The following is a 22,329-nucleotide window of genomic DNA, read 5'->3' as shown; positions in this document are numbered from 1 at the left end:
AATGACACTTGAACGGCAAGTGGATTGAGTGGAGGGCAAGTGAACAGGGAGAAATACACTTGCCGTTCAAGTGTCATTCGTCATGTGTAGCTTGGCCCTGAGTCATTCAGGTTCCAAGAGAGACCTGGCAGTATCCTTACACATCCCTTCCTTTATAGGGTGGTACAGGCTATCACACTCTCGCTTGAGTGAATGGCTGTTCAGTGTCCTTTACGTAGCCCAGTCCTTCCCACCAGAGTGCTGTTTCTCCTTGCTGCATTCCTGCTTGTAGTTTGGCAAGTACCCTTTTAGAGAGCTCCCAGCTTCTTTAGAAGCACCTCTGGGTTAATGTCATTTGAGACGCTAAGCATCTGAGGGGAAGATGATCCACTCAAATCTCTTACTTTGTGAGCTTTACGCACACCTCCTTCAGTAAGCGAGCTTGCTACTCTCCCAATGTGGGACTGCACAGAAGCCACAAAGATGAAAACTGAGTGGCACTTACCTGTAACTGTGGTTCGTCGGGTGGTCCTCTGTGAAGGCACACATCCCTCCCTCCTGCCTCTCTGTGAACTCTCTGGAACCTTAATTTCAGGGGGGGTGTTATCTTTGGCGGGAATAACACCCCTCCTTCTGGTCATGTGATGTTTCTGGCAGGGAAGAGGGGCTCTCATAGTCTTTGAGAAAGCTCTAGAAATTTTCTCAGTGGCATGCGCAGTCCCAACGTGTGCCTGCATAGAAGACCACTCGATGAACAACAGCTACAGGTAAGCACAACCCTGTTTTACAGTTCTACAGGGTACGAATAACAAAACCTGGCTCGTTTCAGGGCCCTTTGCTTTCACCTTCCTGGACGTGTGCAACAGCTTTGGGAATAGCGCCCATTTGACCCAGTTTGGGAGAGGGTGCTATATCTCAGAGGCTTATGATTCACAAAAAGATTTGGTGTTCATATAATTCTGTGAAAAAGCCCCTGAGTATGGCGTTCATTTAGTTAGAATCTATATGTGGAAGCTCCTATGCAAACGTGATGGTTTGAGGTCAGGAACAGAGGGGTACACTGCATTAGCGGATGTGTCAGGCAAGCATAATCCATGAACAGGCTTGAATTTCTGCATGGGAATATTTCTGTGATGGGGACTTATAGATGGCACGATTAGAACTATGATGGAATTTAATGTGTAGCCCCCTTCTCCCGATTGTCTGCCAACTCATCTAATGTGTATGCCATCACCCATCCCATGGGATGTATTAGGCCAGGTTTGACATATGGGTGGCAGTGACGAGCTGCTGCCTTCTGCACTTAATATATTTTAATGAGATTTTTATTAATGGATGTTACCTGCTCTGAGCCTGCTTGCAGGGAGAGCAGGTTATAAATGTAATAAAATAAACAAACAAACAAGTAGCGGTTAATGGGAATGGAGAAGGTAGGGCAGAAGGAAGAGTGCGGTGGTTTGGCCCTCCTTCCTTGCCAGTTCCCACAAATTTCTTGGGTGAGGAGGCCATCCTTGGTGACCCATCATCCAGTAAGTCAGTTAAACCTCGTGAGCAAACAGACCCTGATGAGCCTGGAAGAGATACAGGTTGTTCCGCAGTCAGTTCAATCCTTAGGTAGATTTAAATCCTTCTAAACCAATTGAAGTCAAAGGCTTAGAAGAGTGTAACTCTGCTTGAGATTGTACTGTGTGCCTTCTTGGAGTCTCCTCTTCCACTACATACAGCAGACAAGGTTGGGTGGAGAAGCCAACATATCATCTAGGGTTGTGCACCAAAAAAAATGGGGGGGGGGGGTGCTCCAGATGCAAGTTTCAGAGATACCAAAAAAAATCAGTATTCCTGAAATCCAGGTCAGGTTCTCTAATCCAGTTAGAGAATCCCAAATTTTTCTGGCCATTATTCCCTATGATAAAAAATGTCTGAGGTATGTGTGTGTGTGTGGGGGGGGGATGATGGTGTCATTTTTCAAGAAAACTCCACCAAATTTGCAAGGAACTTACTTTTGACGACACCACTCTTTGTGTTTTCCTATTCTGTGTTCTTTATGCTCTTCTTCAACTCACTAGCAGGATGATAATACATAGAACTTCATGTTGAGACTAAAGATCAGTATACAGCTATCATGTTTAGTCAATATCTGCTGCTCAATTGGTGTAGTAAATTGGATCAGGTCCTGAGTCTGTATGTACCACTTGCAGCACTATTGACAGTATAAACAAAGGCTTTTAGATCAGCATACATTGGTGGCTTTGAGCCTTTTGGTATTGATCCTTCTATTGATACACTTGATTTCCACCCAACTTCTTTTACTAGATCTGATCTAGTTGGACATTTAAGTTCCTTTAATTTGCAAGGTCTGCTTGCTATGTATACAATGTAAGATTTACACTGTTGGTGGGAAAAGCTGTTCAGGGATCCTGCCAATTCACGTATAGCACTTTTGATCATTGAATGAAGTCTTCCTTGTCCATGAATATTCACTGTAGCTCATTTCTGTGAACTGAATCCTGTGGTTCTTGATTGACACAGATCAATAGAATTATGCCTACAGACTATAACAAACAAGAAATGCCTAAGTGGTTTGTCAATGGACATTCAAAGTCATCTCACACTAGGAAAACTGTTTTTGATATAGATCTGTCCATGAGAATGTTTCTTCTTCCCCTTAACTAAAGTCTTTGCACTTATATGGACCTAGCTCCAGTCCCTGGCACATCTGGTTAAAAGAATGAGTAGCAAGACTGGGGGGGGGGGGAACTTGAATCAAACTGCTGCCAGTTGCCGAAGACAATCCTGGCTAAATAGACCAATGGCCTGATGGTATAATGCAGCTTCCTGTGTTGTTCTTATTAGCTTACAGCAGAAACCGTGAAAGGAAGATGTACATGGACTGAAAAATTACAGTCCCAGCCCAACATTGTTTTTAACAAGGATTGGATCTATTACTGTTTTGTTAAGTTTCCTCACATATTTATTTTCCAAATCAAGTATCATGTAACCTTTTATTAAGAGCAGCCAAAATTAGACAAATATGGACCAAGTTTTTGAGTTGCTCAGTACTCTTAGTTAGACTGGATATTAAAAAACAATAGAATTTGCAGGGCAGGTTAGAAAAAAGGCCTTTAAGACTTCCATTTGACTAACATCCTCTCTGATTAATAGTTATGGGCAACTTGAAAACTTCCTGAAGCCGATGTGTTCTCACCCGAGAATGTTGTTTGAGGTTATCAGTTCCTCTAATTTGAGGTATAGATATGAGGTACACAGCTTTGCCAGTGATGAGAGAAGATTGATAGGTTGATAGTTTGCTGGACCCATGAAACCTTGCTTAAAAATTGGAACAATAATAGAGTGTTTCCAAATTGGAGGAATCTTCCCTGAAAGGTTGATCTCAGAGAAAATTGGAGCTAGAATCGTAGCCCATCATGCTGGATTAGCCTTGAGCAAATTGTTAAGCACTAAGTCGAAACCTTGGGCTTTCCCTGAGAGTAAGCACTTGATCATGTAGATTACTTCCAGCTTGGTAACAGCAGGCCCGAAGGGGAGATTGTTAGGGATCAAGTCTCATGAGGTAGTGTTTTCAGAGGAGAATATTTCCTTAAAGAATAGCACCCATTCTGAAGCACAAATACAGAAGAAAGGGAGGTGGGATCTTCTATCCAAGTTTCTAGAGGTTGACCAAAAGAGACTGGAATTTTTGTTTTTTATTTTGGAGATCAGGAGCCCCTATATCATGTGAATTTCCTCTCTTTTTCTGATTAATGTATTCCTGTATTGGCCTTTAAGGTTCAGCAGTTCTCTTTTTCAAAATACAAAATGATACAATTCAATAAAATGGTTAACGAAATAACCAAAATGCTAAATACAAAATATAAAATATGTCGTTAATAAACATTTTGCCACAGCAAGAGTTACACTCATGGCAATATCAGCTAAAAGCTTTGTAACTACTATTTCTTTTGAAACACGCCCCCACTTCTGGATGTGTACTGAGATCCATTTATCTCTGACAAGTACATGCTTCTTACAGGTGACAATTAGTATCTAGATTCCCTGATTTACAATCACAGAAACAATCAGAAAAGGGAATCCCTAAAAACCTGCCTGCTAACTCCCCTAGTGGCAGGACATTTAATTAGAGATGGGCACGAACCAAAATATGAACCAAAATTGAGCACAAACCAGTGGTTCATCAGGTCCCATTTCTGACGAACCGCCACAAACTTTAGGCTGGTTCGTTTGGTTCTTTTTTTGGTTTTTTGGTTCGTCACCACAGACAGCCTAGTTTCCTAGGCAACAGGGGATGGACTTCCTGCAGACCTTCTGCTGACCCAGAAGTGATGATTTTCTGACCTGGATGTGACTTTTCATGAACCAAATGAACCAGTTCACGAACCAAGAGCAGGTTCGTGAAAGTTTGTGGTTTGTGGTTCATGAAATTTGACGAACCACGAACCACATGGTTCGGGTTTTTTCTGGTTTGTGCCCATCTCTACATTTAATCTGGCCTTAGTAAAAAGTATTCTGTATTTGTAAATGATTAGAAATTTACAGTATGCAAGTAAGATCTTTGGAATAAGGAGACCCAGATAGTACAAATAGCATACCTTTCTTGCTCTATAGCTAGAGTTCCATTTATCGAACTATAACATTTTGGATTTAGTCAGTTTACATGTGGAGGAGTATTTCATTTGTTTTAAGGTCTCAAAAGAGAAGCTCAGTCTCTGTAATCTATTATTGACTAGTTTTTGCCAAGAACTCTGAAAAACATCCTTAACAAGTAGATGTAAATAACTCTTCTCTTGGGAAAAAACAATTTTTAATCTAAAAATAAATGTGGTGATCCAGGCTTTGGCTTCTAATGATGGTTCCACAAATTCCAGCCGAATAGCTGGACCATTGATACACTTTGGTATGTTAGACATGGAGTGCAGAAAGGAAATTAAACAGGAATCATATTTCTCATTTATTTTGGTGATTGTCAAGGGTACCCCAAATAATAACAATGGAACTACCTTGGCTTTAAATGCTAGGATGGCAGCTGGCAGGTATTTGCCTCCTGATGTCCAAAAGAATCTCTGGAGGGAAGCTCAGTGATACATGCTCGGAGAGTATGCTCCACCCAGTTTTTTGGCATTCTTCCATCTCCAACCATCCCAGCTTACATCAAATACCTAACAGTTCCTTGCTATTGTAGAGCATTTGTGCTCACACACGTGAACACTGCCCCCCTCAGCAGTTCTATATGGGAGATTCTGCAACTTGCTATATTCCAATAAACTTTGCCATTGTAACTTGAAAAATGTTGATTCCCTGCCCCATATGATTTTGACTTCTATCTCAACTTGTAGTTGGCACCTATTTTAACTAAACTACCTTCCACTGTATTGAAAGATAATATAGTCCCCTATCTGTTGGTGGATAGAGATCTAAGGACTATGCTGGCTTTGGCCAAGTACCTCTCCATCGTATTTTCCCTAAAGAAATAAAGACTCCTTATCCACTGCTCAAGATTACTGGACAAAGGAGATTGAAAGAAAAGGAAAACTTCCAAGCAGTGTTGTGTTGTTTTGGTTGTTCTTAGCACCACCATCATCAGAGTTTATTGTGTATAGCCATAGGCCATCAAAAGATTACGAAGACCCCATTAAGTAAAATAAAAATTATGTAAAATATGGTTATGTATGCAATACAGATTTACCAAAACATGGGGAGAATTCCACTAAAGTAGAAGTCAATTAAAACCAGAAATGAATAGATTAACTGTAAGTTCAGGTAATGACCTGTTTCTTTGCTGCATTAGACCTTATCTTCATAACAGGAAAGGTAAAAAATTGAAACTCTATGGCCGTTTCCACATGTTGTTAAAGCAACGGGCTACTTACTCATGCTGGCGTGTTTTTTTACAGATTCCAGATGCCTCCAATTTCAAAGCGGAAGCAGGGAATTTGTTTTCTGTCTGATCAGCATCCTTGACCTGGCACAGGAAAGAGCGGGAAATCCCGGACTCAGAAAAGACGCTGATCAGACGAAAGCCAAACTGCCTGCTTCCGCTTTGAAATCGGAGGCGTCTGGAATCTGTAAAAAAAAAAAAAACGCCAGCATTGAGTAAGTAGACTGTCACTTTAACAGCATGTGGAAACAGCCTATATGAAATGTTCGCATCCATATCAGAGAGCAAAAATGAGATTTTCTCCATGTCTATATATAAGTTTAGACCCGATAAAATTCCCACCAAAAACTTAGATCTCGGATCAGAATATTACAGGCAAGAAAGGATATAATGAGGTAAATCCTCTAGTACATGAGATCCACAAATACAGCCCCTTTGTGCTATAGGAGTTTGAGAATAACGACCAGATGGGTTGTTCTTAGTAAAAGGTATTACATAACCAATGGACCAACGTGACTACCTATGTCTTGTGTTTACTGTAGTTGTGTCTCTTGTCAGTTCAACACTTCCCCCCGCCATGTACACCTGACTGTACTTTAGTCTCTCTATACTTCCCACCTCCAGATCCTCAGGTTGCTCCTACCCCTCCAGATGAAAGGATAATTCCACTTCCCAAAAGAGCACAAAACAGCTCCCAGATGCACAGTGTGTTTTGTCATTAAAGGTGATGGGCATAGACAACTGAGAAAAGAGGCAAACGGCAAACCCAGCATAGAATGGCATGTGTTGCTTTAAAAACTCATATTTGTGTACGGCTTCAGTTTTTTGAAAATAGCTTTTACTTTATACAGAGTCAATGAATCCTTGTTCCATCTGCGTCTTGCTGTTTCATGGTAGCATCACAGGCACTGATAACTTTACGTTTTACCTCAGATCAATGGTATCATGCCTAATTGCCAATGTTTTTGGAAAAGAGAATAAAGTTCACCAGTTGATCCTGTACTGCTACATTCATTTCTCATTTTTATTGCATGATTGGTAGTTATGTGAAAGATAATTTGTAGCCAAATCATTACTGTCTAGACTGCAATCCTAAGGACACCATTCCGGGAGTAAGCCCTCTTGAATAACATAAGCCTTTATTATAAGATTGCACCTTAGTTGTCACTGCCTCCAGTGAACTATGTACTGTATGTTGGTAGTCTTCTGATGGATAACTAAGATTACGTAATGAAATATTGCAAACTTAAAATGTTCTTTACCCAGGTTAGCCAGTACACGTTTGCTATGTGTAGCTACAGAGAGAAGAAATCTGAGCCTCAGGAGTTAATGCAGCTTGAAGGATACACGGTGGACTATACGGCACCTCATTCAGGTATTTTGGGATGTAATTCTCACTAGTTATGTAGGTTAACCAGGTTCCTTGGCTGTATTCTTGCAAATAGGTCCTCTTTGGAGCCATGCAAAAATCACTCTGTGATGACTGGAAAGTAAGGCTAGTCAAAGTTGCCAATATCATAGAATATTCAGTTATTTGGTGTTGTGAAATGCAGAGCTCCTAAACAGTAAAAATTATTTACAGCACTGTATTATCTGGCTAATTCTCTTGTTCCATCCCTGACCGTCTTGTAATAGAGAAGGCAGATTTTACTGTTTAGTCAACAGACTTCTCTCAGTAATACAGTACAGTCATTAAAACAAATTGTAATACTTGCAAATGTTAGGTTAACTGGATTTTATCAACACCTAGGACCAGGGCTTTTTTTCTGGGAAAAGAGGTGGTGGAACTCAGTGGGTTGCCCTCAGAGAAAATGGTCACATGGCTGGTGGGCCCGCCCCCTGATCTCCAGGCAGAGGGGAGTTTAGATTGCCCTTCGCGCCACTGAGCAGCACGGAGAGCAATCTAAACTCCCCTCTGTCTGGAGATCATCAGGGGGCGGGGCCACTAGCCATGAGATCATTTTCAAGCGGTTCCGGAACGCCGTTCCCCCACATTCTCCCTGAAAAAAGCTGTGCCTAGGATCTAGTTTTACTCACTACATTACCAGCAATCTGAAGCAGATTTCAGTGAGCTTAGACTGAAAAAACTCTGCTTAGGATTGTACTGTAAGAAAAATTCTGCATTGTAAGAAAAATAAGATTAGCCACTACTGGGGGGAAAATACGACTTTCCTTTTTAAAGTTATGGATATTTATCCATTTTCTTTGAAAACTGAAGCAACAGATTTATTTCTGCCTTCTGAAGAAAAGATTTGTTTTGTTCACTATCGTTAAATGGAAAGCCGGGACCTCCTCAGACCCTGTTGTCCCAAAGGAGAATGGGATGAAAATGCGTAGGTAACTACTGATGTGCACAGTTTATGTGGTGAACCTGCTGTGGTCCGCTTATTGGTCAGGTGTCTGATTTTTTTAGGGTCAGGCTAAACATGATGGTCATTATTGTGTCAACTGACACAATTGGGCATTGGGCATGTGGTCATTATTGTGTCAAGTGACACAATTCCACCTGGGAACTAATTTTATAAGACGGAGACGCTCAGGATCACTGGGAAAGCAAGGAGTCTCTCCCTCCGCTGCCTCTGCTGGCTACTCAACGCCCACCCTGCCTTGCTGTGGCTGCCATTACAGCTGGGACAATGTTGAAACTTTGCCATTGTTTTCTTTAGCAATCTCAGCGGGAATGGAATGACCAGCTCCCTCCCTCCCTCCCTGCCCCCTCCCCACTCTGGGTGGATTCTGCTATTTAAATGTCTTATGAAGGTTAGCAAGCCAGATGCGAGGTCTTAAAATAAAAGTTGCATCTCTAGCACAGCAAAGAGCAAAATGAGATTAGGAGCTCTGTGATCACAGTTTATTTGGGGGGTTTTGTTGTTACTTGAAGGAAACTGCAGGGTCCTTTGCTGGTGCATGCACGTATGCATGCATAACTGTCTAACTTGCCCTTATTGAACTAACACCAGGACCTGGGGAGGGAAATGTAGTTTGTGAAAGTAGTCCAAGAGGAAAGGTTTTAAACCTCTGGCACTCCCTGCTATCAAATTAGCAGCCCCGCATGCCTGCTTTAATTTTTTTTAATGGAGATCTCACAGATCCCCTGCATTATTGTCCTGTTTGAACCCCAAGCAAAGTTTATGAAGAAGATCTCACAGATCCTCTGCATTATTGTCCTTTTTGAACCCCAAGCAAAGTTTCAGCCTTGTCCCTAGCATTGGGAAGCAGGGGCAGGATGGAACTGATCATTCCTCTCCCCATTGAGATTGCTAAATAAAACAGTTCCAAAGTTCCTCTCCCCCAGTGATCCCACACAGCTCTCTCTTTAAAAACTACAGTTCCCAGGTAAAATTGCGTCACCCAGCATGCCAATGAACACATGCTTGGCATCACGTTTAGCCTGACCCTCAGAGATTTGGGAGCAACCGCCTCTTCCTCTTTCCAGTAGAAAAGTCCTGTGCAGATCACACAGCTAGCTGGCTGGCCTTTGAAACACAAAGTCGCTTCTTCCTCCCCTCCCCACAGCAGTGTTTCAGTTAGGTCAGGGGAAAGAACTAAATCCCCTTTAAAAAGAAGAGACGGAGGAACATTTAACAGGATATATATGCCAAGGGGCTTTTACAATGAAAGGTTGCTCAAAGCATGCGAGGGAGAGGCAGGAACTCAAAGCAAGAGACATGTGCCATTTCAGGAACATTGGAGAGGGAAAGCAAAACTCAGTCTCACCACAAAAAGAATAAGGCACCCGTAGTAGCAGCAGGTTGGTTTGTCTATACATACTCTGTGTTCACAAGGAAAAGAAGTGGCAACTGGGTGTAATGCCCGTTGGAGGTGAATATACTTCTTCTCCCTGCTCCACACCGTGTCTGCTTCTTTAGACTCTGAGGTAGATACAGCTTCTCCTCTCTTCCCTTCATTCCACTCAGTTGTACAGGACAAGGAGTTGGGGCGATGCAACTCATTTTCACCTAAGGCAGCAAAATCGCTGGAGCCACCCTGACTCCGACTTCCCAATTTTGCAGGTCTCCAAGGTGGCCAGATGTTCTTCAATGCTGTCAAAGAAGGCGACACTGTGATATTTGCCAGTGATGATGAGCAGGATAGAATCCTGTGGGTTCAAGCCATGTACAGAGCAACGGGCCAGTCTTATAAGCCCATCCCTGCAAGTCAGGCCCAGAAGATAAACTCAAAAGGAAACAGTACCCTTGCAGATCTGTCACAGAGTAAGTTTATTTTGTTTTGGGTTTTTTTTTCCTCTTCATGAAATCCTTTATTGTAATTAATCAATATTGAACTTGATTTTCCTTGACAGGTTTGTGCCGTTAATAACCACGGAACACTTGACTGGCGGCTCATTACTGCCGTTGGATTACCTTTAAAAAATATGCGGTTGGTTTTGTTATAGTTCAAATGTGTATTCCCATGGAAACGGTCTTTTTTTTTTACTTTTAGTAATTCTGTTTGTTTTAAAATGTATACTGTGGATCTTGAACACTTCATGGCACAGCAGTTGTGCAGCATCCACTGTGATTATAAAGTGATTGGTTGGGGTGGTCACAGTAACACCCAGGCAGAATCCCACGCAGGGTGCTGTACACAGCGCCTGGGAGGATGAAGCCGTCACTCACAACTCGTCACATCAGGTTTAGCAAATGACAGTCAGCTACTGGGCTGTATCCCAGATGCCAGGTATAGCTGGGGTTTGTTGGGGCTCAACTGGAGTGTGTCAGCCCAGTCGTTGGCAAGAGGAAGCCTGGATTTAGATCATTACAATCAAACTGTTGATGTCTAGACTGATTTGGTACTCCACACGTGAGAGGATCACGAAGATAAACAGCAAGAAAGCATGCAAACAAATGCACCATGAAAACCTTACTAACAAAGTGAAATAAACTCTATTGATATATGTACAGTGTATCAAGAAATAAATACAAAGAATCAGTCAATATTACAAATTAATTCAAGTTTTGATGTACAATAATTTCTGGCTGTGCAGATGCATTATAATAAGATGCCTTAGAGCGTTGGTGCGCAGCCAGAAATTATTGTACATCAAAACTTGAATTAATTTGTAATATTGACTGATACTTTGTATTTATTTCTTGATACACTGTACATATATCAATAGAGTTTATTTCACTTTGTTAGTAAGGTTTTCACGGTGCATTTAGACTGATTTGGTATGCCAGACGTAATGTAGTGTTTTAGGTGGTTTTTTAAAAATAATATGCTAATCAAGTGAATGTTTAAACTTTCCACACATTAAAACTAAATATTATCAGACAAACAGGATGAGGCCAGTTTCAAATTAAAATTAAGACTTACAGCATTAACAAGATACTGTATTCGAATATGCTAGGAGTGTGCTGAACCATTCAGAAACTTGCCTCCAAAACTTTTGTAAACATGAACATATGAAGCAGATGTTATAAATGAGGCCATTGACCCATCTAGCTCACTAGTCTCTCCTCAGACTGTCAGTGGCCCTTTTGCTCCCGCGGTCCTTTTGACTGAAGATTCCAGTTATTAAACCTGGGACCTTCTGTAGGCAACACCGTTTCAGGGTACCTCCCTTTAAGCCTTCACCCAAGTATTTATATCTGTTACGAAAATGTTTTTTGTTGTTCTGAGGGGCTGCACATAGTTGGCTAACACCCCTTAATTCTGACCATGATTTATCCTATGGAACAGTTTATTCCTGTTCGACATGTGATGGCAAACCTTTTTAACACAAATACAAGAATCCCTAGATAATGATGGGTTTCTGTGCTCCGTTTTTCTGTCTTGGGATAAAAGACAGGGTAAGAGAATATACGCTGATTCCTCAGAAGCACAGTACTGGTCAGAGTTCTCAATTCAAAACGAATCTTCTTTTACCTGAGGCTCAAACGGCACTTGACAGTGATGGACTTGTTTATTAAACCCCTAGTCTGCCCCAAGAGGGGGTAAAGTGGGGGGGGGTGTCTGTTTTTTAGTTCAAAATAGGGTGCTCCAAGAGCCTCATCTGCTCTCTGCACCACTCCTTGCAGAGGTGTGACAACGAGTGACAATCCGACACAGGATTTATTTTAATGGTAGTGCCTTACTTTTGGAGTGTCCTCACTTGAGGCTGTCCTGGGACCTGTTTATACTGTCCTTCTGATGCCAGGTGAAAGCATTTCTTTTTAATTATCCACTACTATTTTTATGGTTTTCCTTCAGACTGAGAACTGTTTTACGAATACTATTATTATCTTACCTTTTTGTAACACTGAGTATTGTATATTAGGCTCCTTGTTTTATTTTTGGTTTTAATGTTGATAATTTTTGTACTTTGTTGTTTTTTATGATTTTATTTTTGTATTGATTTTTTAAAATCTTGTGAATGGCTATGAGCAGGTCTCTGTAGAGACAGGCATGTGGCAATAAATTCTCCCTACATCATACCTCCCCCCACCATGTAACCCCCCCCCCAATCTCCTTTATGTGTGTTTGCTGCCAAGATTTCAGCAAATGGCTCTGTCGCTGTTATTGGTAGTTTGAGCCTAAAATAGTGAGGAAAGGGAACATAATTAATATTTTTGCTCATACAAATCAGTCCTAAATGAGATTGTTTATTCAGAGTAATATTGCACAAGTCTTATCAACAGGTCTACAGAGTAGTTTTTAAAAAACGTAACTTGACATTTTATCATGTTGAGCTTATATGTCAAGTGTTCAATACACCCAGAACTTTAGTCTTGTAGTCTCTGTTCAGTGCAGTTTGCATATATTAGTGGCTCATTAGCCAGTAGTCCAGAGCTCTTCATGTACATTTATTTTATAAAATTATATTCTGCCTTTTTAAAGATGTAGGTAAATTACAATTCGAAGGCAACCAAGTGTACCAAAGAAAAATTGACCATAAAACTCGAAATATTCATATCATGGTACCAGTACAGCAAATACCAGCGTAACATAGCTGGGATCCAGAGCATTTTCCTACAGTAACACGGAAAGCACAAGAAGTGTTGAAGAACCAAAAATTTGATGTAGCAATGTTGACTGCTTTCAAAATATTCTTGGCAACTCTGCAGCTGCTTATCAATCATGGTTTCGCACACCAAAGATACCCCCACAGTGGCTCTGTGCAGGAGGCACTGGTCAATATGTAGCAGTGGTGCAAAAGCTATGATAATCTCCCCTAACCTACACACACACGCAATGTACAAACATTCTATTCGAAGAGCACACAGCCTCTCCCTTGCCAGAAACCCCGTTAGTTCATCTGGTAGGAGCATAACAACTGATTCCTGCAGCCGAAAGTTCTCCAGGCAGAAAAGATTGTTGCTCCCTGCAAGCAACCCTTGTGCCAAGGAGAAAGCCAGAGCTATACAAAAAAGGAAAACCCCTCCACAATTTTTAGTGAGTTAGAGACTCACTCTATTTCAAACTCTAGGACACAGTTGCCCCATGGGAAGAGTTTAAGTGAGGCAACAAGACTGATGATCCTCATGACCAAAGTTCAGATCACTGCCCACAGCATTGTCTCTGTTGTGTCTGAATGAGGTGAACAAGCTTTACCAGTAAGAAGACAGGACCACGTGGACAGAGAAGAATGGAAACTACAGCAGCTATCTCCTGGGAGGTAGCACTACGGCTACCCAGTAGTTTCATCGAAATATGTAAAGGAGCATAGGTTTGACATTACAAAAGATTTGATCCCTGGCTGTGTTCTTACAGAACCAAAAACTGGGTGGAAGACGCATGCAAGCTTGAGAGTGTGTGTTGTGGTGGTGGTGGATATTAAAAATAGTTGTATTTTGTTTAGTTGCAGAGTTACCCAGTCAGAAGCATTTTTCCCAACAGCAGTAATCAATCCTCAGGCAATTAAATTGTAAAAAATTGAACTCACAGTTTATTGAGGTAGATTCCATTCATGGCAATATCTTGTGGAAGACAGAAATAGTCCTAGTCTAAAGCACTACTTTCCCTATACCATGGCTGACTAGTTCAGCACCAAAGCTGCATGGGTGTGAGAGGGTAATTCCCTATTGGAGAGGAGAGAGGTTGATGCGACCTCTCTGTTTGGAGGCCAAAAGGCAACAGAGAGAATCTCTCAATGGAGGCAAAGAGAGAAGAGGAGTCGGGAGGCTTTCCCACCTAAAACAAAGACAAGCAGCTTACTTATCAAGAGACTAACACATACACACAGAGACATGCAGTGGCTGCCCCCCCCCCCCTGCAATATCCAAGGCATGCTGAGTCACCTATCACAATAGTGGACAGATCCATCAAGTCTTAGACAACCTATGTTGACCCCTGCTGGGGTTTTCAAGGCTAGAGATTTTGCCTTTCCCTATTGAAATAGCCATGCAATTTTGCAAGTAGAGATGGGCACGAAACGGGGAAAAAATGAACCCTGAGTTTCGTGGTTCGTCACGTTCCACAAACCATGAACTTTCATGAAATTGTCCCATTTCGAAAAACAATTTGTTAAGTTTGTGATTCGTCAGATCCCAGGGCCCTACGATGGCCCCCTTCATACCCAGAGATGCCAAACTGACAGGGAGACTTCAGCAGGCTCTCCTCCTGCCACCCTCCAAGTAGCTCTCTTTAGGTTCTCTTTGCTGACTTTTTGTTCCCATCCTCCTGCTGCTCTGACATGCCCTCCCCCCACCACCTCCAAGTTCTCGAAGGAAAAGCTGAGCAGACTGGATCTGCTCAAGATCCGCTCCGGGGATAAATAAAGTGGGTTTATTACAATCGGGCTCTAAGAGGAGATGGCCAGCTGAAATGGGCATGACTTTTATTGTACATCCTGACTCTGCACAAAGTGCTTTCTCTTCTCTTGGTGCATCTCCGGACTGTGGTTCTTCTTTGTTTCATTTAGCTAGCTGGCCTCCCAAATTTGTTCTCACAGGGCCAGCAGACTGATAATCAATTTGTGTCAATGTACTTATAAACAAGTAGTCAAGGCCTTAAATGCCTAGCAGCAGACAATAAATATATCTAGATCTTCAAAAGCATTAAAAACTGCACACAAACAAATGTGTATTTTCTTTCTTTTAATAAAAGAGAGCTCACAGTAATAACATAATGAAAGATCAAGGTTACAAATTCTTTGGGGAGGGATTGCTTGAATTCATGTGCACAAGCAAGACAAAGCACAAAGGAAAGCTATTCTCTCTCTCTTTTTCTTTTTATATTGCGTATATTTATGCAGCAAGCAGGCACCTGATAAATTGTGATGGAATTGTTTGGAAATGGGGAGGGGTTCAGAAAAGTGAAAACATTAACAAACTATTCAATCAAAATCACATAGTGTTGGGATTAAAATGCCATCCAGATAAGGCTAATTTGTACTGGTTTCTATTTTTCTTAACATTTTGCACGTGTACTGTATCGTCATGTATAAGATAAACTGTTTTTTATTTAGCCCTGGAATGGATGAGGATCCCTTTGAGGTGCATCTTCACTATCACTGAATTTCACATATGTCTTACTGACTTTATTAGGATTTAACTGTGTGCAGGATTGTACCCTAAAGGGTGTTTAATCATATATGGTGCTGTTTCAGTGGGTGATCATCTCATAGCTTAAATCATCAATGTACTGTCACACAGTTTATTTGCTGTATCCACCTTGGTGAAATCTGTCACATAGATGTGACTCTTGCTTTGACAATGCAGAGCCCAGTGATATGAATTAGTTTGTGCATCTTTTCAAGATGGGATGCTGCAGATCCTTCAGCTTGAATTAAATAATTCTTCCATCTGCAAATACAGCTGAAGGTTGAACTTGACATGGATCAATATGATCTGGGGCTAAATTTCTAAATGTGACTGATTATGTTAGCATCATGCCTACAGATCAATATAGAGTTTTATTATGAACTGGACTCTATAATTGGGTTTAATCAATAAACTTTTGTCTCCTTTTCTATAGAAATTTCAGATTTCTACTAGGCAGGGCGTCCCCCCTCCAAAAAAACCCTACATTTAGGATGCATCTTTTCTAGTAATGAACATAAAAAGACCTATATATGAAATTAAAGGAACAAAGAAGCAGAGACTTTATTGTAAGGGTTAAGTCAATTTTGAGTTGATCACAAACAGTTCCCCCCCCCCAGTGTTGCGTAGAGATTCTAAGTGAGCTTAATGTGCTAATGCAGAACTAGTCCTTTTGCCCACTGTAAGGCTTTTTTTCTGTCCATACATGCTAGACACACTCACACTGAAGATTTTGACAAAACATACCCATTTACGAAAGCAATCACTAGAGCTTATCTTTTGATAAACCCGCGGGGTTCAAAGGCGTTGAAAGATGCAATCTGCGAACAACAATAAATTTGGGTCTGTGATTGAAGTGCCATTTGAGATGGTATGTTATTTATAATTTACACACACACACACACAAATTCCTGCTCCTGGTTTTCTGTCAGAGGAGCTTTTTGCCATTACTACATTAAGGCTAGTTTCATTAAAAGCTGTGTATAAAAAACAGGAGGCTGGAAATGACCCTGCGCCAAGCAGTGTGTTCATTTCTGCTCCAGTTTGCCATTTGAGAAATGGGTTTCCAGATGCAAGGTTTCTTTGATCTTGTGGTCTGTGATGGACATCTTGTTAATGCCCATCAGTACAGACACGCTCAAACTTTTGTGTGTTATATAAATGCAATATTTGGCAATCAGGCACCTAGGAGTGTATTTGACAAAAACCGTTGTTCCAGGAATAAATTCTCTGTTTCGCCAGTATGTTTTATGATTTCCGAAGTTTTCCAGAGGTGCAGTGCACTGTTAAAGTAAACATTGCGCACACACATACGCAGCCCTGAAAATAGGTGTGGGTTGATTTGGTCAAAAGGAACACTTAAAAATGCGATTGGGCCACCTGGGCCCTGAAAGGGAGTTCCTCCAGCTTTGAGCTGTTTATCTATTTCTCTGGAGTTATGTTTAAATCTTGGTGGTTTGCCTAGACAATATAGTGACGGGTGTTTATCTTCGAGAGGAGAAGTAGGAGTGAAAGTAAGGGACAGGAGGGAGGGGAGAAAAAACCTGAATAAAGCTATTTTCCAATTAAACTTGAAATCAAAGTCTTAAAGTGGGATCATCTCAATCCTTACACTCTTTCTCCTTCCTCACTACCCAGCTGCTGATCGTGCTCAGAAGCATAGCATGGATGAGTTTATTTCTGCAAATCCTTCCAAGTTTGACCATGCCACACTCTTTAAAGTACTTCAGAGGCAGACCCTGGATCACCGATTGAACGATTCCTATTCTTGCTTGGTGAGTAAAAAGACTGGGATAAAAGGAGGAGGGGGAGAGGAAAACGTGAGAAATAGTTGTTGCAAAGTGGTCTTTTCTTCCAGATTCATTTAATAACTGTGCGTGAGGTTGGGGTAAAGGATTTCAATCGATTGGCTTCAAATTTGAAAATTATACACTTGAAGACTACTGCTGTGCCACTCAATAGAGAAGAGAATAGACTCAAACTGACTCTGAACCGTGGTTTATCTGCTCCTCTAGGGAGGGCTGAATAAAAACAAGGCTTTAATAAATATGGAACCCTCTGTGGTAGGATTTGCTAACACCTGTACAGGCATTTTAAGGTACAAATCCAGCTTGCCAGATGTCAAGCATTATGTCATCTATCTTTTAATTCTCTCCCCTTTTATGAACCGGGGAGGGAAAAGAAAGCCAAAGAATAGAATCGAAACCACAGGGGGAGAAAGGCAAATAGACGTATTGCACTTGCTTTCAGCTGAGTCAAGGTTAGCTTTATGGGCTTAAATCCTAGATAAATGACTTATACTTCTTGGCTGAAATTTCGGTTTTTTTCACTTGCAGAAAGCAATGTAGAGTATTTGGAGACGGGGGTTGCCATCATGAGAATGTAAAATACAGATTAAAAAAATAAAGCTCATGAACTAATACTTACTAATTTCTCCACTGGTCAGTCTTCGCCTAGACTCCTTTCTTTGCTTCTCTTGTGCAACAAGAATGATCCCACTCATTGAAAGAATGGGGATAAAGAACTGGAAAGTGATCTCTTCTGTTGCACAGAATATGTCATATAAAGTTTAATCCAATGTAACTATATGCTCGTTTTGTCTTTTATTCTTGTCTATTGTAGTACCTGTAATCCATTTCACACCAAGAGTATGGCCATTTCCCATGTTACACAGGAAGTTATTTATTTATAGTTATGTATTTTATTTGTGTGCTACTTCTCCAGACCTTCTCAAGGTGGCTCATAATAATGAAACAAAGTAAGCAGACCATAAAAACAATATAAGCAGATCATAAGTAAAAACACCAATACAACAAGCTAGGTCGATGACACAAATAAATCAAAGTCCATAAAAAAGCATAAGGATAAGATGAATGTCTATGGGACCCCATAGTGTAAATGCCATGTGGTTGAGCTGCAGTCTACCAGCACCTCCTTGTAGAATTGGTCATCTAAGTAAGAGCAGAGCAACCAGTTTGCAGTGTCCCTTTATGCCCAGCATTTTCTCATACTCTGATCCCGCCCTGCCCCCCCCCCCCAGATATGGCATTCTCATTGTACACAGGCAGATCTCTACTAGGTAGTTTTATTTATCTTTTTTAAAAAAATTAAAAATGGTTCTTGTAAGATATATTTTGATGTTTCAGCATGACAGGGGTGTATTTGAATTTCTCTCTCATTTTACCTTACATGATTTGTACAGAACCTTTTCAATCTACCTGTGCTGAAAATATCTTTTTAAAGTATATCTTAACATTTTAAAGTATATCTTAACATTTCAGCAAATTAAGTGAATGAAGCTACACACACTTTTTCCCCGCAAAACAAAATCAACCTAATGTGAAACAATTAGGTTTAAACATAACCTATGATTAAAATTATTAGCAATAGTAAAATTCCTTTATTGAACTCTTCAGTAGACAGTGGGGAGCTTCTAAGCAATTATAAAATAAAAAAGCGATTACCACAGCATTGCCTGTCTAACAATGTACAGCCTACGTGTTGGGCGGGGCAGTGTGCATTAAAGAAAAAAATCTAGTGGAAGCTGTTGAGGAAGAAAGTGGCCAGAATTTGTTCTGATCCTGTTTGGGCCGTATATCCTCTGCTCAGAAGACTTTTGTAGACGTTACATTTGGGGGTATCTAACTGTGTTTACTGGGAAGCAGAAACTGCACACAATATCTATTGCAGAAAAATTGTTGACTGTAGGTATTGGAAAGATCATGTGTAGCACACATTCTTGGTACATGCAATCGGCAGGCTTCTGGTACACAGCTTGGCCAACATCTGAAAAGGGCTACAAAGTAAAACATTTGTACATTTTTTCCTTGCAGGCAGCCAGGCCTTACTTGTACACGACTTAAGTGGGCCGAATAGTAAACTCTCTAGCCATGCAGCTTTTGAAATGGTTGTACAGAAGTCTGTTGCAATACCAAGAAGCCAACCCCTCCATCCCCCGCCACTACCTTTTTTAGCGCTATCAAACTTGTGCTGCTCTCTGTCAGAAAATGAACAGAAAACACTATATTAAAACAGAAGAATAATTACTTCAGTTCCACTTACTGCTGAAATATGTTGACTTCTGAAAGCAACTACTTTTTCCAGCATACTTTTAAGTGCTTTGGCAAACTAAAGCGTCTGAAATCTTCCCTCATGCTTCATGTTTCCCTTTTTGTCTGCCTTGTCTGGTCCAATGGCTTGTGGAGCTTGATCAGGGCTTCTTCGTTGTTATTCCAGCAGAAATGTTAGCTGGCCACTCCCTGCAGGGGCCCCAGGCTGCATTCCTTGTTTCTCGGGGCGCTTGGGCCCCTGAATACCGATAAGCTGCTCTTCATCTCCCCACGCTTCATACAGCTGCTCTGAACCCTGTGGCTTCTGCCTGTGGTTCTTCATTTGGTCATGTTCTTTCTTGCCTCCCTATAATATGCCCTTCTTTTGCTGTTTCTTTTTTGCCGAAGTAGCACATGCACCCGGACTTCTGTATACTGTTTTCTTCTTGTCCCCAGAAAAATTTTCTACTTTCACTGAAGAGCTAGAGTAGTGGAACTGGAAGGTGCAGAATGGAGGTATACCAAGTGGTAAAACCAGTGCTGATTTATGCTCTTCTTGAGCATTTTTCAGATTTCGCGTTGGGGATATCCAACCATGTGTACTTCCCATTATCCTCCTGATACACGTGGTCTCCGTTTTGCCTGAAACAGGCACATTTCAGGTGAAATGGTGAATAAATCAGGGACATCACAGGTAGCATGTGCTCCCGGTATGTACAGTTGGATATGTCTGATAATAAGGTCTGGAAAAGGCTTTGCATTCAATCCAATCTCTTTGAACTCTAATGGTACACAGATCCCGCCTGGCTTCTTCTCTCGTAATGTTTCTTTCCCAAACCATTCATCTTTATTCATGCTCTATAATTTTCCTGGCATGAGAAGGAGAAAACTAACCTCCCTTCTCTGAGATGAGTAGGTTTCTTTTGTTGCTGTTGTTCTCCTGTAATTGAGCTAACACATAGAAACCAACTTCAGCCATTTTAGTGCATGTATATCTTAGCATGTTTTTCACTATGCAGTGTTAAAGTACGGTAAAAGAAACTGTTCATCGCGACAGCTGTCACACTTTTGAGCCTAGTCCCTTGAATTTCCGTTGTTGTCAGAATCTGATTTATTGTCGGTGTAATAGCCTGACAGGTGTTTTCCTAATGTGTGCAAAATCTTATTTTTTTCCCATTCTTTCTGAGTGAGAGAATCTGGTTTGAAGACAATGAAGAACAATCCAGCTTCATTAAAATGACGCTTTCCCCCTCTCCCTTCCCATCTCTTTACAGGGTTGGTTTAGCCCCGGCCAGGTCTTCGTGCTCGATGAATATTGTGCTCGTTACGGTGTGAGAGGATGCCACCGTCATCTCTGCTATCTGAATGAATTGATGGAACACTCAGAGAATGGTGCTGTCATTGACCCAACCTTGCTCCATTACAGCTTTGCCTTTTGTGCTTCTCATGTTCATGGCAACAGGTATTTTTAATATGCAGTCATGCAGCAGATGTCATTAGGCTACGTGACGAGGGGAAACGAGCAATGTATTTAGAATTAGCTTCTCCCATTTGCTGCTTAGCAAATAAATGAATGAGCATCAAGAGTTCAGTTCGTACAGAACAGCAACATCGATTCTGGAGTGCAGGAGAAACATTTTTATACAAAAGAGGGCTTTGGTCTAAAATATATGCAAGCTCTCAGAAGGTTCTGTGTTTGAGGGCCATTTCTCACTTCTTGGCAAGGTTTGTATGTGTGTGCGTGTGTTGCATGTCTCCCAGGGAACTCTGTAGAGTGGGAAGAGAGATGCAAACAAGTGCATGAGGGGGATAGGATGGGGGGGGGGAGTTATGCATTTATAGCGGATGAAAGGAATAGTGGCTTGGATACAGCGATGCACATGTGGAAACAAAAACAGCCCAATTCTGCTTGCACAAGATCTTTTGTAACTCCTAGCGCTTTCCCTCTATAAACTATAGTGCCCAGAAATTAATTGGATAGTTGGAAATCCAGGTGGGGATTCAACCAGTTTGACTTGCGCAAAGGACTGCTATGATGTTTTTCTTGCATTTGCAATTGTGTAGGAGCTCCAGAGCAAGAGGAAATTTTGCACTGGATCCGACCCACAAGTTTCAGTGCTACTTCAGAATGTGGATATCGCTTCCCAGTAAGGAAGAGTGCCTTCCAAAGAGCTGTAGACCTGCATTGCAGAATGCATCCTGGCTAGGGCCATTTCCACTTTCAATGCACTTTAGTTATCCTTTAGAAGTGGATTTTTTGTTCCACACATGGAAAATCCGTTATAAATGTGCACTAAAGCGTATTGAAAGTGGATTATCCAACGTGTGTGGAAACGGCCTAGGGCTTTCATTGTTGGCCTGGTGCAGTTCTGTTATCAACCTGGCTAGCGCCTAATGGCCTCTAACTGGGAGGTGGGGGTGTGAAAGTAAGCTGGTGAAAGAGTCAGAACCAGTAAGAAGTTTGTTACTTTTAAAAAACTTACCTGGGCCTACTGAAGCCAAACACATCAGGATGACCTGCCAAAACCCACCACAAATTCAGTGACTTTCTCTAAATATTTTAGGGGGGGTGGGGTTTCCCACCCCTCGGAACATAGTCTAGTCTCTGCCATGAGCTGAATTTGGAAATGCAAATATTTGTATTTTCTGTTTGTTTGTGGAGTAGAATTTAAAAACGTGTGTGCACTGTCTGAATGTTTTGGAACCAGCAATAACCTTGGCCAATGCTTGGGGAGATCAAAGCTTCTTGATTGCTGGACTTCATTTGGTGGCATCTGGTCTCCACTGCCCTCTCAGCTCAATTCATGCTGCTTCCCGTCCTTTACGGCCCCATTCGTTTCAAAATAATTCTGAATTCCATCATAATCAGAATTAATTGTCGTAAATTAATGATTGTAAAATCAAGCAGAATGTAGTTTTTTTCGGACAGAATAGTTAAGACTTGTTT

The 22,329-nt window shown here is 41.2% G+C and overlaps 1 protein-coding gene across 1 annotated transcript in view; it reads left to right on the top strand.

The window, feature by feature from the left end:
* The window catches only part of CADPS2 (calcium dependent secretion activator 2), a 474,548-nt gene that overhangs the window by 271,087 nt on the left and 181,132 nt on the right, over window positions 1-22,329 (top strand). Inside the window, exons 10-13 of the mRNA XM_054988125.1 lie at window positions 7,139-7,247; window positions 9,886-10,086; window positions 16,972-17,108; window positions 20,657-20,844. Of these exons, the coding sequence (XP_054844100.1) occupies window positions 7,139-7,247; window positions 9,886-10,086; window positions 16,972-17,108; window positions 20,657-20,844 (635 nt within the window). The remainder of the gene's footprint in view (window positions 1-7,138; window positions 7,248-9,885; window positions 10,087-16,971; window positions 17,109-20,656; window positions 20,845-22,329) is intronic.

The sequence above is a fragment of the Eublepharis macularius genome, chromosome 9, assembly GCF_028583425.1.
Source record: "Eublepharis macularius isolate TG4126 chromosome 9, MPM_Emac_v1.0, whole genome shotgun sequence".
Lineage (NCBI taxonomy): Eukaryota > Metazoa > Chordata > Lepidosauria > Squamata > Eublepharidae > Eublepharis > Eublepharis macularius.
Note: the sequence above shows the minus strand (reverse complement) of the source record. Positions and strands in the feature narration are given on the sequence as shown.